Source organism: Pelecanus crispus, chromosome Z, assembly GCF_030463565.1.
Source record: "Pelecanus crispus isolate bPelCri1 chromosome Z, bPelCri1.pri, whole genome shotgun sequence".
In the NCBI taxonomy this organism is placed as follows: domain Eukaryota; kingdom Metazoa; phylum Chordata; class Aves; order Pelecaniformes; family Pelecanidae; genus Pelecanus; species Pelecanus crispus.
Window position 1 is genome coordinate 81,477,793 of NC_134676.1, and position 16,489 is coordinate 81,494,281.

At 36.6% G+C, this 16,489-nt stretch overlaps 1 protein-coding gene across 1 annotated transcript in view; it reads right to left on the reverse strand.

Annotated features, from left to right (window-relative positions):
• Nucleotides 1-1,667: 1,667 nt before the first annotated feature.
• The window catches only part of TMEM161B (transmembrane protein 161B), a 43,529-nt gene continuing 28,707 nt past the window's right edge, over nt 1,668-16,489 (reverse strand). The window contains exons 5-11 of the mRNA XM_075725809.1: nt 14,539-14,690; nt 13,928-13,988; nt 12,041-12,181; nt 8,585-8,698; nt 7,278-7,452; nt 3,288-3,384; nt 1,668-2,415 (exon numbers count right to left, since the gene is read on the reverse strand). Coding sequence (XP_075581924.1) covers nt 2,138-2,415; nt 3,288-3,384; nt 7,278-7,452; nt 8,585-8,698; nt 12,041-12,181; nt 13,928-13,988; nt 14,539-14,690 — 1,018 coding nt within the window. The 3' untranslated portion in view covers nt 1,668-2,137. The remainder of the gene's footprint in view (nt 2,416-3,287; nt 3,385-7,277; nt 7,453-8,584; nt 8,699-12,040; nt 12,182-13,927; nt 13,989-14,538; nt 14,691-16,489) is intronic.

A 16,489-nucleotide genomic window follows, 5' to 3' on the forward strand; every position in this document is an offset into this window, starting at 1 on the left:
TTTTCCTGAATAAAGCATTAACATCGGATACCTAGCTATAACTTAAAAAGCTGGCCCTATTCCATTAGTAATGATACATCTTGAACTAATAGAAAGTGGGTCCAGTATTGCTGGACCTGTCATATTTTGTCATTCTACTCATCTGAAAGAAATTTCCTAGGAATGTTTCAAGATCTGAATCTACAAAGTCAAATATTTTTCATTAGGCCAATTCACACAGTAAGCCTTTGTCCCCGTTAGTTATGAAAAGCTGGTGTGAAAAAACAAAGCTTGCAGCACCAGTAGCGCTGAAATACTATACTGCAATGAAACCGGTAGACTCATGCAAGGTGTTCTCAAACATCCCAAATGTATGCTGTAGGTACTAGCTGGTGTACATAAATCTTTCCCTAGTATCAGTAAATGCAATTTAATAAGTTAATAAATAACTTAAAAGCCATTCAACATAGTAAGACAGTTTATCACCAGCTTAAATTCTTGATTTTCTGCATTCATTGACAGTTCGTTTTCCCATATGGTAGGTTTGCTACATGTGAAATATTTAGTTAAGCTTCTCCATTTATAAACGCTTATTATATGCCAAAGCTGTACACAAATTCAAGAGAAAAAGAACAGTAACATAAAAAAAGCTAGGATTAGTTAAAAAACCCACTGACCTCTGCAGAATATAATACTAACTTTTTAAAAATGCTACTGCATATGAATTCCCATTCCTGTTTTGCAGTTACACAAAACACCTGAAAAATTGTCATTCTACTTTGTTTTGCAATGGTTTTATACTTGGAATCTATCTCTCCAGTTAAGCAAAACTTGTACAGTCAATGCTTTGCTCCTCCTTACTACAGATGTTTAATTATACAGAAAATCTATTTCTGAAGCCAAGAGATATTAGCTGTTACTATATGGCCAAGTTAACACAAATTAGAGTGGCAAAAGATGACGATCTGACAGAGCAGAAATTTAAAGACTAACAGTTTAAGTAGATTTTTTTCTTCCAAAAAAAGTAAGTTCTATAGTATAGCTAAGTACCTTTGAAGAGGCACCAAAAACAAATAGCCCTTTCAACTGAACTTTCAAAAAAAATTTAATTTTCATTTCAGAAGGGATCTTGAAATTACTAGATACACATACATCCCTCTCCCACGGCCTCAAAAGATACATTCAGTAATTTAAAATAAAGTTTCCATACTTTATAACTTCATATATATTATATATTTAATATATAATATATATTTATATGTACATTACACAGATACATACACTCTCAGTCAGCAGGATTAAACTGTTTTCCTTCGAAATGTTTGCTTGGTGTCACTAATCTACTTTTATTTTGTGAATTCAATGGAATATATCTATTACCTGAAAAGAAGAAATTTAAAAGATCCAAATGGAATCTGTGGATCAGTATTAGCACCAATACAGATGGCCATTACTTCAAAATGACTACAGGGACTGAAATAATGTATTTTTTTAATAACTCTTCTCTTACTGCACAAGCATTCCTGCAAAATATTTAGGCAGCAATGTCAGGTCCACACATCTGTTCCTGTTAAATTTAAATTTTATACAACTTTCCTTACTGTAATATACAGTATCTCTTTTGTCCTGTTGGATTATTTCATTTTTCATGGAGAAAAGTGATCAATAGCTATCCAACAGAGTTTTTTTTTTTAAAATCCCCTCTCTCTCCTTTCATTGTATGGCTCAGTTTCAAGATTTAATTGATAGGCAGCCACCATCACTATAACCAGTACCCTTCTAACACAGTTCAGTCACTGACTGTTGATGCTTAAAACACAAAGTTTTGAGGTTGGCTTGCTGTTTATGGAAACCAAGATACTCAGAGGTCGTATCTTTTCAGCACACTCACCACCACCTACCACACAAGAAGGTCAGTCAGTCCTGATACTATAATCCAATTAGTTACCTACCATTTGGGTAACAAAAATAATCAACCCAGTTGCGATTTTAAACATTGTAAGAATATTCACCCTGAGAACACAGAGGAAGTGTTTTAAAAAAATTCTGATATGTTTTCTCTTCATATATAGTTTTCTTCTTTTCTCTTCAACTCCTCTTGGGTACCTGGGTTTGTATCTAGTATGTGACCTCACACTTGCTTTGTCAGTTGACCTGTTCATGCCACAGTCAGGTACTGGTGATAGAAAAGCCCAAAAAGGCTTGTAGAAAAGAGGCAAGCAGCAATCCACCAGGTGAAGAAAGACAGGAGTCCCCGGAACAGGAGAGGAGTGAAAATATTCTTTAGGCTTCCCAAAGCCATCGTTATTTGTATTACAGTTACTTTCATCTTTCCATCAGCAGGTGGAGACTCAGAATACACCGAACCGGGAAGCAGACTGTTTTCTACTGGAGTGTCAGAATTCAGTTCCGGGTAGATACCCCAAGAGTAATTACCTGTTAAAAAGAAGTAACAGATTTTTGTACGATTAAGTTCAAGTTCTGTTATTTCTATCACTCTGTAGATCATCTTATATATATTTTTCACACACGCAAAAAAATTGAAGTTTTTATAAATTAGTAAATACTAGTTGTATTCATCTGCATGGCTTCCTGATCATACTAGTAAGCTATTATCGTAGGATTCTTCTTACCTTCTTACATCCTAACCTACACGTGATATAGTTGCCTTGGGACCCCTGTCAGTGCTGGGTATGATTCATCTCATCAGATGTAAATGTCTACTACAGAATGGGATGAATCACAGCCTAATAAAGCCTATCTCCTTCCGTTGACATTTTGCAAGAAGAATGCCACAACGGCATAGCAGGCTATGAAAAAACATCCCTCACAAGAAAGAAAGAAAAAAAGAAAAAAAACCCCAACAGAGTGACATCAGATCTCCCAATAATGAAATGAACCCCATATCTCACAATTTCTGTTCAAAAAGCCTACTTAAGATTGAAAGCTGAAAAAACATTCCTTTAACAGATGCTCTTACGGTTAAATCAACAATGCTTTATACAGCTCACTTTTAAAATACTTTTAAAAAAGACAAATATTTCAACAGAATTAAACAGCTTAATTGGTTGTATTACACAATTTCTCAGAAATAAATCAAACAAATTAGCATATAATTGAAAGATGTCAAAAGCAGCAACAGAAGAGAACTGCTTAAAAGCTGCACATCAGTATGTTTTAAATTGCAGGAAACTACAATGTATTTCTGTATTGCAAGCACCCGTACATTCTAATTCTCTTTAGTAAGCTGAAAATATAAAAGCCCTGTGTAGAACAGAACACATTTTTGTTCATCCAATTTTGCCTACCTAGTGTTTTCAAGAGCAGAGTTGTGTGAAGGAGCATTACCAATGGTGCAACATACTGCAGTGCAATTACACAAAGATAATAGAATACCCGAGCCACCTGGGAAAACAGAAGAGAGTAATTCATGAGTTCTGGCTGATCAAAGTGAACCTTTATGAACATGTCTAGGAAAAACAAGCAATTTATTAAAAAAGAGTATTTAAGCGTTAAAGCCATTTTAAAAGTTTTCTAGCACATCTTGGCATTTGACACATTGTCTTCAAAACACCTAATGAAGAAATCCCTACAATGAACTCTAGTTTCAGGACATTTACAAATCTGAGATGAAGTGCTGAAAGGAAGTAATTAAAAGCATCAGTTCTGTTACAACAAACAGAAACAATTTTGCTTCTGCAAACTGCATGTCATCATTCAAAGATTCCTATTTCAATATACCAGAATCAAAGCTAAATATATGTTTAATTTTTAAAGTCCCCAGTGATTTACAAACTAAATCCCATTTCAAAAAAGAAGCAGTAGTCACAGTCCAAAGCCTCATAAAAAGGAAATGAAAGTTTGGTTAATATTGCAGTCCCTTTTCAAAAGCAAGACATTTTTAAGATTTCCAGCTGTGAAACACCAGTATTTTAAAAACAATGACAAGATGATTTTTCATTAGTAGTTGATCAATAACAGCATTTAAATGGTCTTTATTTCAGGTATACGTTATGGTTCATTGAAATCCACTCAGATTTATCGCTCCCTCTGCTCCCAATTTGTTCCATGTTTCTCAAGAATGTTACACTACACATTTTATATAAGCTATTGACCTAAAAGACTAGACGAAATAAAGAAGGAAAGAAGTCATAAAATCAGTAGCAAGCAAGCAATGAAATAAAGCTAACTGGATTTTAGAAAGGAACATGATACAGGGTGCCAAAAAAGATGAAGGCAGACATGACATTTTTGGAAATACCTCTAAAACCTCAAAGGGCTTCATGATGAGCAAGCATCAAAAAAGTAACATTAGAAGAAGCTGCAAGCCACTGACAGAAGAAAAAGCATGAGACAAAAAATATTGTAAGATAATTGATGGAATATGATAAAAAGAACAAATTAAAGAGTACTGATCGCTGTAGGATGACAGATAGAAAAGACTTTACTGGCAGAAGTTCCAGAAGAATTTAAAGCAGACATAGCTAGTAAAACAAGACAGGACTTCATTTAGTGGCTATGGACATGTCAAATAGAAGATACGGAGATACTTGATAAATGGATTTAGGAAACACCACACAGGGAAGACATTATTGTTTCACAGGTAGGATGAAAGCTCCCAGAACTAAAATGATGCATTCACAGCAATCAGCACAGTTCTGTCCTAAACACTTAATGCTACCTGTATTTCCTAATCTTTTTTCTGAAGCAAAGTTTCTAAATAACTACTGCATAGTCCACTTACGGCCTTCAGATACTCAGTGAAGCCAAGGACAAGATTATAAGTAATAGTGACAATCCTAAGAGAGAAATCTTTCTCTTACGGCATACTTCAATATTTCTCCTGCAATACACCCCAACTCAGCAGGATCATCATGCAGCACTATCGTGCAACACTAGAAATGTAAGTTTATTTTGCAGCAACACACAACACCATTCTACAACAACCTTACAAATTTCTACCTCCTCAGTTTGTTGACAGTATGTTTTATTACATTTCTTTAAAAAACGAATTTCAAAGAAATCTTTACTTTGCCACAGTAACAAGATGGGCAAGCAGTTTTGCAACTAGGCTAGTGCAGTTGAGAGTGGTCTGACAGCATTAAACATGTCTCATCCCAAAATACAACCACCTTATCTTGAATTTTGCCTCAATTTAAAATCATAGTTGGGATTAGGTAACAGTATTTTACACTTCTATCTAAGTTCAATTATTTTTTCGCATGCTGTAGCTACAGATCACCACTCACCCTGTGCACTCCCCAAGATCTATTCATGCTGAACAGAAACACATCATATTTGTATATATTTGTAAAGAATAATTCATAAAGGCATCTTCTATAACAACTTCCAAATAACTTAAGACAAGCCATCTACAATAATATGGATGATACCTCTCTGCATATTTTGTTTTGCAGAATTTCTCTGTAATGGCATTATTTTTATAGGAAATACAGTTTAGGACACTACTTAATGCCTTCTTTGCCTCTGTCTTTAATAGCCAGTCCAGTCGTCCCCAGGGTACTCAGCCCCCTGAGACGGAAGACAGGGACAGGGAGCAGAATGGAGCCCTCATAGTCCAGGAGGAAGCAGTTAATGACCTGCGATGCCACCTGGACACTCACAAGTCTATGGGGCCAGATGGGATCCACCCGAGAGTACTGAGGGAGCTGGCAGAAGAGCTTGCCAAGCCACTTTCCACCATCTATCAGCAGTCCTGGTTAACAGGGGACATCCCTGATGACTGGAGGCTTGCCAATGTGGTGCCCATCTATAAGAAGGGTCGGAAGGAGGATCCGGGGAACTACAGGCCTGTCAGCCTGACCTTGGTACCGGGAAAGATCATGGAGCGGTTCATATTGAGTGAACTCAACAGGCAAGTGCAGGTCAACCAGGGGATCAGGCCCAGCGAGCATGGGTTCATGAAAGGCAGGTCCTGCTTGACCAAACTGATCTCCTTCTATGACCTGGTGACCTGCCTGGTGGATGATGGAAAGGCTGTGGATGTCATTTACCTCGACTTTAGCAAAGCTTTTGACACCGTCTCCCATAACATTCTCCTTGGCAAGCTGGCAGCTCATGGCTTGGACAGGCGTAGTCTTCGCTGGGTAAAAAACTGGTTGGGTGGCCGAGCCCAGAGGGTTGTGGTAAATGGAGTTAAATCCAGTTGGTGACCGGTCACAAGTGGTGTTCCCCAGGGCTCTGTTTTGGGGCCAGCCTTGTTTAATATCTTTATCAATGATCTGGATGAGGGGATTGAGTGCACCCTCAGTAAGTTTGCAGACGACACCAAACTGGGTGGGAGTGTCGATCTGCTGGAGGGTAGGACGGCCCTGCAGAGGGACCTGGACAGGCTGGACCTATGGGCCGAGGCCAACTGTATGAGGTTTAACAAGGCCAAGTGCTGGGTCCTGCACTTGGGTCACAACAACCCCATGCAACGCTACAGGCTTGGGGAAGAGTGGCTGGAAAGTTGCCTGCTGGAAAAGGACCTGGGGGTGTTGGTTGACATCCAGCTGAACATGAGCTAGCAGTGTGCCCAGGTGGCCAAGAAGGCCAACAGCATCCTGGCTTGTGTCAGAAATAGTGTGGCCAGCAGAGGCAGGGAAGTAATTGTCCCACTGTACTCGGCGCTGGTGAGGCCACACCTGGAATACTGTGTCCAGTTTTGGGCCCCTCAACTCAAGAAGGGCATTGAGGTGCTGGAGCGTGTTCAGAGAAGGGTAACAAGGCTGGTGAAGGGTCTGGAGCACAGGTCTTATGAGGAGTGGCTGAGGGAACTGGGGCTGTTTAGCTTAGAGAAGAGGAGGCTGAGGGTAGACCTTATTGCTCTCTACAACTACCTGAAAGGAGGTTGTAGTGAGGTGGGTGTTGGTCTCTTCTCCCAAGTAGTTAGCAATAGGATGAGAGGAAATGGGCTCAAGCTGCACCAGGGGAGGTTTAGGTTGGAAATTAGGAAAAATTTCTTCACGGAAAGGGTTGTCAAGCATTGGACCAGGCTGCCCAGAGAGGTGGTGGAGTCACCATCCCTGGAAGTGTTCAAAAAACAGGCAGACGTGGCACTTTGGGACATGGTTTAGTCTAGTCTACCCTTGATTGGTTTAGTGTGGACTTGGTAATGTTAGGTTAATGGCTGGAGTGGATGATCTTAAAGGTCTTTTCCAACCTAAACAATTTCTATGATTCTATGATTCTGTGATTCAGATTTCAGCACTGCTGCCACAGAAAAAATAACAAACTGGAAAAAAAAGCACAGACAGAGCACTCCAAATATGTAACCTCAGTATCACCACACTTACCATTTTCTGCAAATCAACCATACTTATTCTGCCAGCTTCCTTTTTCATCTGATCCACACTTTTCTGGGCTAAATTCAGATAGGCCTGTAAATGATGACGCATCATAGCCAACCGCAAAGCACACAACAGGATTACAATCCACAACCTCATGGTGTCAAATGTATCTTCTGACATTCTGTGGATAAAAAAAAAAAAAAAAAAGAGTAATGCTGTTTTCCAAAAGGTCACCTACTGCTAGAGTTATTTGTTTCTATCATCTGTAAAGAAATCTTAAAGCATAGTCAAAAATACTTAATGCACAATCTACAGTTACGAAGTTCACAGGTAAGTAATATTCACCTTTGCCCTTCGCTTCTCTCTCTACTGCTACTTCTTAGTAGCCCTACTACCGCATTAGATCCAATTTAGTATCCATTCGTCTGTAAACAAGAACAGCTCTTAAATGCTTAAATTCTGAGTAATGAGTACAAGACACTAAAAAACAAGCTCGCTCAGATAATTACAGGTTTTGAGACACACAGTTCTACATAGCAAATGTGTACTTCAGTTGCCTTAGATACCCTGTGATAGCACAATCCTCATTTTAAGATAAACTGAGGAACAAAATGAAAGCACAAAATATGTATATTTGCAATGTTTTATGTAACAGTTCAGTGGTCACAGAATCACCTTAGATGCTTATCTTAGACCTAGAAAGCAATAAAAGTGTCAGCCAATCATATCTGTTTCAAGTCTATTTGAGTACTACTATTTTTAATTATCTAGACTAAAAGGGACAATGACAATCACCTATGCTACTTATACAGTATTGTTTTCAGATACTACTCTTCCTGAAAATTCTTTCCCTTTTTACATTTTAAATATTTTAGCTATCAATTCCATATGCACTTCACCTACACACAGATCTTAAGACAAATTGCTTAGGTCAGTTCTCATGCCAACGTACCTTGACTGTCTTCAGTGAAACCACTCCTCTCCTACACCAATATCTAAGATACAAGGTTCCAGAAGGTAGCAGTGAAGTGGTATTGTCCCCCAAGAAGAACAACCCATCACTGCCAAGGAGATGCCAGAAGACAGCAACTTTTTGGGAACCACCACCTTAACATTCAATGCTCTGCGACTAATTTGCATTCCTCCGAAATAACAGAAGCTTGAAGAGCTCAGCTGCAACTTCGACAATACCTTTGACAGCAGATGCTATTAAATTTTAAGTCTTTCACATTTCTATTACTTTCACAGGGCAGAACTTAAGCTTATGGTTTTGTTCTCAATACCCCAGGAAGAATTTTTAAAGGGAATCTTACAAAGGGACGCTCTCTTTGCCCAAAGGTGGGTTCATAATGTAGTCCTTAGTGATTGGTTTTACCCACAGTAGAACCATAAATAAAGGTGCCAAGAAGTTTATATGTAGCAATGTTCTGAAAGAAGAAAAAAAAGGGGGAAGTTATTAAATATAATTACCATACTGTTGAAACTGGAGGTACAGATTCAAACGGAGAAATCCAAATTTTAAAATAGTTGGGAGAAAGGTAAATAAGAAAATTGCTTCCTATTTTATAAGTATGACTTACGTTTGAACAAAACAGTAATATTACATACTGTGAAATCACACTGGTTGTTGCTTAAAAAAGTGTTCTTAGAATATCTGAAAACTTGATTTATTTCAAACAATCTAACCAAAGGAGCTACCTGCATTATGCCACACTATAGTAAAAGAGAGTTGTTGAAAATTTCCATACAATGGCATAACACCAAACTGTATTAGCTATTACAGTTTTAATCTAGAGTCAGCATCTCAGATGGATAATTATGGGAAATATACTGCTATATTACCATTCTTTTTCTTTATTAAAAATGTACTCAGATTAATTCCCATTATCTATACAGACCAGGGGAAACAGTTCTCAGAGATCAGATTTCCCCATTTAATGAAGTTTTTTACTTAGGAACCTTGACTAAATGAAACTTGATACTTACATTCAATCAAAGATACTTGGACAAAAAAAGCCAGCACAGCTATTCCATTTTAAAAGCATTGTATGAAACTGCACAGTTAACATAAAAGTAGTAGTCCTTTGTAATCTTTGAGTACAAAACAGCAGAATTTAAAAGGAGGAGATAGTTTTCTGGAGTTTTTCCTGAAATTAATATCCTTCTTCATTTCTAAACCCCATATCCCAAATATTTTTCATTGCTAAAATGAAACAAAACCAGTGAAGACTTCACTGCTGTCAGTCTGGTGGTTTTGCTAGTGCAGTGCTTCCTCACTACCAGAATCAGCTTGTCTACACTTCTAACTCCAACCAGAGTGCTCCTACACTACAGAAAACATGAGGTAATCAAAAGTTATTCTAAAGTACACAAGACCTTATTGATTTCAAACTATTAAGCTTCCTAAAACCATTAAAACGTTTCAGAAGATGTCATCACACACACATTTAAATCATTGGTTTCAGATGAAGAAATAAGCACTGCTAGTTATTCAGTGTTGCTAGGGAACACGACAGCATCAAAGAACAGTCCAAAGCACTTCAGTAACTTGTGAAAGCATTTTACCTGAGCTTCTACTTATTTAAGACATCCTACTGAGTTAATGGACTGGAACGTGCCAAAGGGTGGCAAGAATCTCTTTCTGTTTATTTGAGTACAGGGAGAAAGGCTGAAAGACTCTTGAAGCAGGCTCTGGAAAATGAGGGAACGTGTACGAAAATGGTACAAATTTATTAAGACGACTCCAAAACACATGCAGGGAAGGATATTGCTGCTAAAGAAAAACAATCAAACCAGCTGTCAAAACCAAAAGGGACAGTAGATTATTTTTATTCTGTTTACCCCCAAAAAAACCCTTACTCCCTATATACATAAAAGAACCACATTAATAATTTTCAATATGTTAGTGAAGTGGTAGCTAATCATTAACCTGTACCTCTTTTTTTCTTTTTTTTTTTTTCTTTTTTTTTTTCTTTTTTTTTTTCTTTTTTTTTGTCAGTGTTCCCTGGAACTTAAGTCTCCCATTCTGTAATGGCATGGGAAAGGGAGCTTGTCCCCTCCGTTTTATTTCTTCCATGGGTTTTTATTTGCTTGTTTGTTTGGGGGTTTTTTGATGTTTTTTGGGGGAGCTTGGGAGCTGGTGGTTGTTTTGGGCAGCCCTAGGGATTTGGGGGGGTTTTGTTTGGGTTTGTTTTTTTTTTTCCCCCCTCAAAAGTAGACCATTTATTTGAATGCAGAGAAATGCATTGTCTTCCTATTAGAGAGCTTTGTATCAGTGACATGTCATCTTCATTTACTACTCCCCTTTAGTCACTGTCAAACAACTGCAAACAGTCAATAATGATATTGATAAAGAACACATCATTAAGGGCAAATACTGATCTCTTCAGGCCAATTAGAACCTACCACTTGACAATGATTCTCTGTTTGTAACTGCATTACCTGCTTACATTGATAGCTGACCAAGTTTTAATCCACTTAACATAATTTTTATATTGTTCCAGTTGAATAGTCAAAGTATTGGTAGACTTTTGAAAATAATTTGCTTGGTGTTGCACAAAGTTGTCTTCGACAACCAGTTCCAATATCCTCTAAACATTAAGTTAGAGAAGATTTATTTTTCATAACCCCATTCTAGTGGATACTAATTAATTACCCTTTTAGTTCTTGATTAATTAACTTCTGTTTCAGAGATTTTGTATTTCTGTCTAGGATCTTATGTCCACAGATCAAGGAAGATGCTGGAAAATTAGAGGATACTTACAGAAAGGCACAAGAAATTTTAAAATACTGAGAACCATAAAAATGAAAAACTAAGCAGTTTATTTGGCTGAAAAGAACAGATTAGGAAGTGACTCAGTCACAGTCTACACATAGACAGAAACTTAACAGCAGATACAACAAGCCAACAGCTTGCAGCTGTACCAGAATGCATTCACCTACAATGACTGCAAGTATAACAGAGATTACTTGGTTATAAATTTACCAAGAGTGAAGGACCCACTTTAAACACAGATTAATTTTTATGCTGGGCATTTTTTGGGGAAAAGAAAACACAAATGCAGTTTGAACATAAATAATTTTCATATCAGAAAATATAATGGTTCTCTTAGGAAAGTGACCACACTAAATGATCACAATGGCCTATGCTGCAGAATCTGTCATGAACATGGTTTAAACAAAGGTCAAGATCTATGAAAGACATTTGGAGTTTCTCCCTCAACCAGAGAATGCTGAAGAGGAACAGTTAAATCAGAGAAAACATTTTACTACTAAACTCAGGGATGGCTGAAAATGAAAATATCCCTTTAAACTGGTATAACATCTGACTCTTATTAAATATTCTGGGTCATCGTTTCTTTGTATCTTACCCTAAATTTGTTAAAGGCATGATGCCCACCTTGAGGTGGGGGTAGAAGAAAAAAGTCTGTGGTTGCACCTCTACTTCCTGAAAGTTACCTTAACTTCCAAAAAGATATGATGGGGGAAAGGAAGCAGTAAGCAGAAACATTCATGGTGGAGCTCTTGCAGAAGGAAAGGAAAGCTCCTTTAATTGGGACTCTAATTACACAGCAAAGAATGTAACAGACTGGCAGAGCACAGGTTGAGCAGAAAGAGGCAGGTGGCAAGTCTGCTCAAGATATGAAAAGCAGGCAGCAACAGAAGTCTTAGTCACTACCTTCTTGTTGGAATAGTTGCTTTGTTTAATTTCAGACATTAAAGATTCAAGACTGAGTACCATATACCTATGTGCATATATTTTCTCTTACTGTGTTATTTTTTCTGTTGCTAAATTCAGAGCATCCAGATGCATTTGAGCCAGTCGCAAGCCAGGGAATGTCAAAAAAGCACCAATAAGTGAACACAGAACAGCCAGGAACAATTTGAAGGTTAGTTTAGACACAGGACCCCTAAAAGAAAAGAAAGGAAATAAGCATTTTCTTGGGGGGGTGGGGGTGGGGATGGTATCAGAGACTACTTTCAACTCAACAGTAGCTAACACGTAATAAAAAAAGCAAACAGTATTCTATAGTTTTACTCTGGAATACCAGTATTAATAGAAACCAGTCAGGAGTTACAAAAAAAAAAAAAAACCCCCAAAAAAAAACCAACCAAAAAAACCCACAACAAAAAAACACCAATTCACTTATTCATTTCCTAGAAAAACAGAAAACCTAAGCTACTGCCCATAAGACGTTAAGTTTGTTAGAAGAACAAAAAAAATAACAACTTCATACTGTAATTAACAACAAATTATATAATAGAAATAGCTAATAGAATGCATTTAATGAATATGTTTTCAAGAGAGGAACAGATGCATCGTAAGTTTAACTGGTCAAAGACAAAATGGATATTTAAGTTATACTACTTACACTCTACCTTTATCCATTAAAAAGCTCTATCAAAATTACTAATGCAGTTTTTCACAGATTTATCTAAAACGTACATGTGGCCAATTAACATGTCTCTACCAAGTAATTAATATAGTTTGTTTTAATGAACTATGGATTATATAAAAAAATTACACAAAAAATATCCGGGATCAACTGAATTATGGAATTAACAAGCACTGGATTACACAAAAAAACAAGTGGCATGTAACTAACACAGACTGAAGAGAAACAAAAACAAATCTAGCAAGCCACATGAGTTTCAGATTCTTTCTTAATCTACATCACATAAACTACCAAGAGACACCACCATCAAATCAACTGCTGCTGTAAACAGCCGAAGTACCACAAAATTTCAAAAATAAACAAATACTTAACAGGAAAATTAATACAGCAGTTAGTAAACTTGCAACAGCTTAGGAAAAGCAGAGTGAAGAAAGGTTAATAAACTCATGGGATTCAGTTAAAGGTTTCCCATGAGTTTATTAATAAATGACATACTAATCCAGTTTGAGGAAACTTCTGTTCCTCAAAAATAGAGATATTCCATAGCTTCTGCATGATACTTGAGAACATCCAAGCAAGAAATTCAAAGTTGCACTCCCACAGTGATGACACACCCCATAAACGCATTTTAGAGCATGTGTATAAGGAAAGAATTGTAACAGAAATCCATTTTACAATGTACAAAGGCAGTTTACGACAGCAATTGTATATTTATGTAACATCACAAGCTATGGCATGTTCCTTTGACAGTCTATACAAAACTTGGATGTCCTGTAGCAAGCAGATGTTTTTGCATAATAGGAAAACACTATTACAACCTGAAAACAAGACCGAACACCAGAATTTACTCGTAATGCCAAGTTTATCACAAGCTCCATCTGTAGGCTTTTGCACACTCATCCTCTAGCATACCACAGGAATGGCAAAAAACATCTATCACCTGTTTTAAGCAATCCTTGCAAAGCTGAAGGGAATTACTATGAAAAAAATGTTTATAATTTTGAACTGTATTTTATGAACTACAACCAAAATGTCAGGGTAGAAACCATCTCCAAATTAAAAAGAGAAAACACAAATGCAACGTAAGTTACTTGTGAGTATTGATGAACTATTTTCATTAACCCACTTCTTTGCATTCTTATAGAGATTGTAAGCATGTACAAGAGCAAAACATGCAAGACAAATGCTTGCTAAGAAAATCCAAGTGGTTCAGTTATAAATGCACACATAAAACAGACAAATGTATTTCCAGAAACTTACTGGGATTCCAAACCCTGCTTTTCAAGAAACTGCATAGCACTTTCTGAGAAATTTGAGAATCCTGCAGAGACACATATATTATATGTATTTTATTATAGTACAAATACAGAATCCCTTTTTGAAATAAAATGCTAGGTAACAGGACATCTTTTAAACAAATTTTCCTAAATCTAATCATGTGCTAATTAGTATGTCATAAGGCAATACAACTTGATTATTAACATCTCTGATATCTGTACGCTTCAGGAACACGAATAAAATTAACATTATTTTTTACAAACGTTAAGTATTTCTCCACCCCCCACCCCCCACCCCCCCCGCCGCTCCCCAAAGGAGCTTCACTTTACTATGAAAGGCAAAATGGGTTAAATGTAAAACTGGAAGGCAAATATAACTAAGAAAACAAACAACCTAGGCAAATATTTAAAAGAAAGCAGGGGAAATATACAGGATATCCTTTAGAATCCGCATTCCAAAGCAAAATTTCTTAGAAGCGTATGACAGAGTTCATTTTAACACAGATATTCTCAAAACCACCTAAAAGACTGGAAATAAATTTTTCAGGTCATGCAGTCACTAGAGCTGTTGCAAACACTAAAGAAAGGAGTTACCTGATTCCAGTCCAAACTCTAGATAGTTTTCTGTCACAATGAGAATTGCCATTGCTTTCACAAAGAAGAAAAAACCAAAGGTGACACAGACTGATCTTTCACCTCCATCCTCCACTTTGAAATAATGGGTAGTCAACGAAAACAGTACCTTACTACACAAGAAAAAGGTCAAGGAAAATTAAGTTCATAAAATAACTATATTTAAGAATTATAAAGCTGTATTTTGGTCATCTACACTAGGGCTGTTCCATGATGTGCAGTTTGTTTAAAAAAGTAATATGTGTCCAGCCAATTTCAGGCTAAAATTACAGAATACCATAAAGCATAACAATCACATAACAGGTAGCCAGGAACACACTACTCTGGAGTATAGTTTTTATTTAGGCTTACTTATAGATAATTGCAGCAATATTCACTAATCAACCTAGGAGAACTAAACCACAGTTTAAATGTAAATAATTACATAATCAGAAGTTACATCAAACAAAAAATAAGACAACTGTATCTTCAATGCAAAATATGGAGCTAAATGAAAAATATTCTATCAAACTACATAACTCCAGATTTAATATATCTTAATTACAAAATCCAAAATATTACTTTGTGAATGCAGTAACTGTGATGGCAGGGAAGTGAATAAACACATTTTTAACCACAGAGGAGCTATACGTGTTCTTCCTGGATGCAGAGCCCGAAGGTATACATACAAACAGCAAGAACAGGATGTTCCAACAAGCACTTCTACCAGTAATGGCATAAAATTTCTCAACTATGAGAATTTCTACTCACAGGGAGTGTAGACCTGCCTTACAAGAAACTGTGACAAATGACATGTTGTTTAAGATTATTACATGACTGTTTACTACACAGAAAACATACAAAAAAAAATGAAATACTTCTCTATTTTCACATGCATGTGTTTGAGATTTCTCAGCTATCAAAGAGGGTAAGAGAACAGCATGTTTAGTACTATCTAGGGAAGAAAAATCTATCCCATGCTCTCCTTGGAAAAAAAAACCCAACCCTAAAAAACCCTATATAGTCTGGTATGAATATATTAAGCCCTTTCATGTAACCTCAGTGCCACAAATACAAACATCTAAGATATCACCTGCTCTGTTATCAAGCTGGTTTTAAAATGATTATTAAGTATTCTCCTTTTTAACACATTTCTAAACATAATTAGCTCCAAAGCTAAAAGTAGATTAGGATAAATTTTTCATCATATATTGTGAACTTCTATTACTATAAACTGCAGCCCACTAAAACTGATTTTTTTTTTCCAAATGGCAGGCAATATCCAGTCCATGTTTAAATGAAGTACTTGGAAATCACTCCAGACATTGCCTGCTCTGAAAAAACAAAGAGAAAAAGGAGAAAAAGATTTTAAAGTGTAAACTGCATCTTTTTTTTTCCCCACTATGCAATAACATATGCATTCACATTTGCACTTTTTTAATACTGAAAGTATTTTAAGATGTAGGTTACATGAAAACATATTTTAGAGTAGCTATTCAGTAAAACATTTGAACAGTCATCGCTCTCAAGAAACTACATGATTATGCAATATCACACATCATTAGGCAGCACATATTTAACATACACATTGCTGTATTTCATGTATATGCAGGGAGGTATTCGTTTGCACACAACAAAGTGGCCTAAGCACAGCACCTAATAACTCTAAGTTCACGGTAATCAACTTATGCTCCCTTCATACTTCAGAGAAAGAACTGATGTATCTAATGGAAGACTTTCCTCATCCTAAAAAAAGGTACATAATAGGTCATGTAGACTGCGTTCTGGAAAGCTCTGTTTCTCTAACAATACATTCTAAAACCAAGTGCCTTTTTACAGCTACAGACACCAATCACAAATTGAAAACACATGTATTTCAAATCTTGAAGTTTTACAAAGGACTTCGTTAACAGTTTGTGATCAATAGTACTAA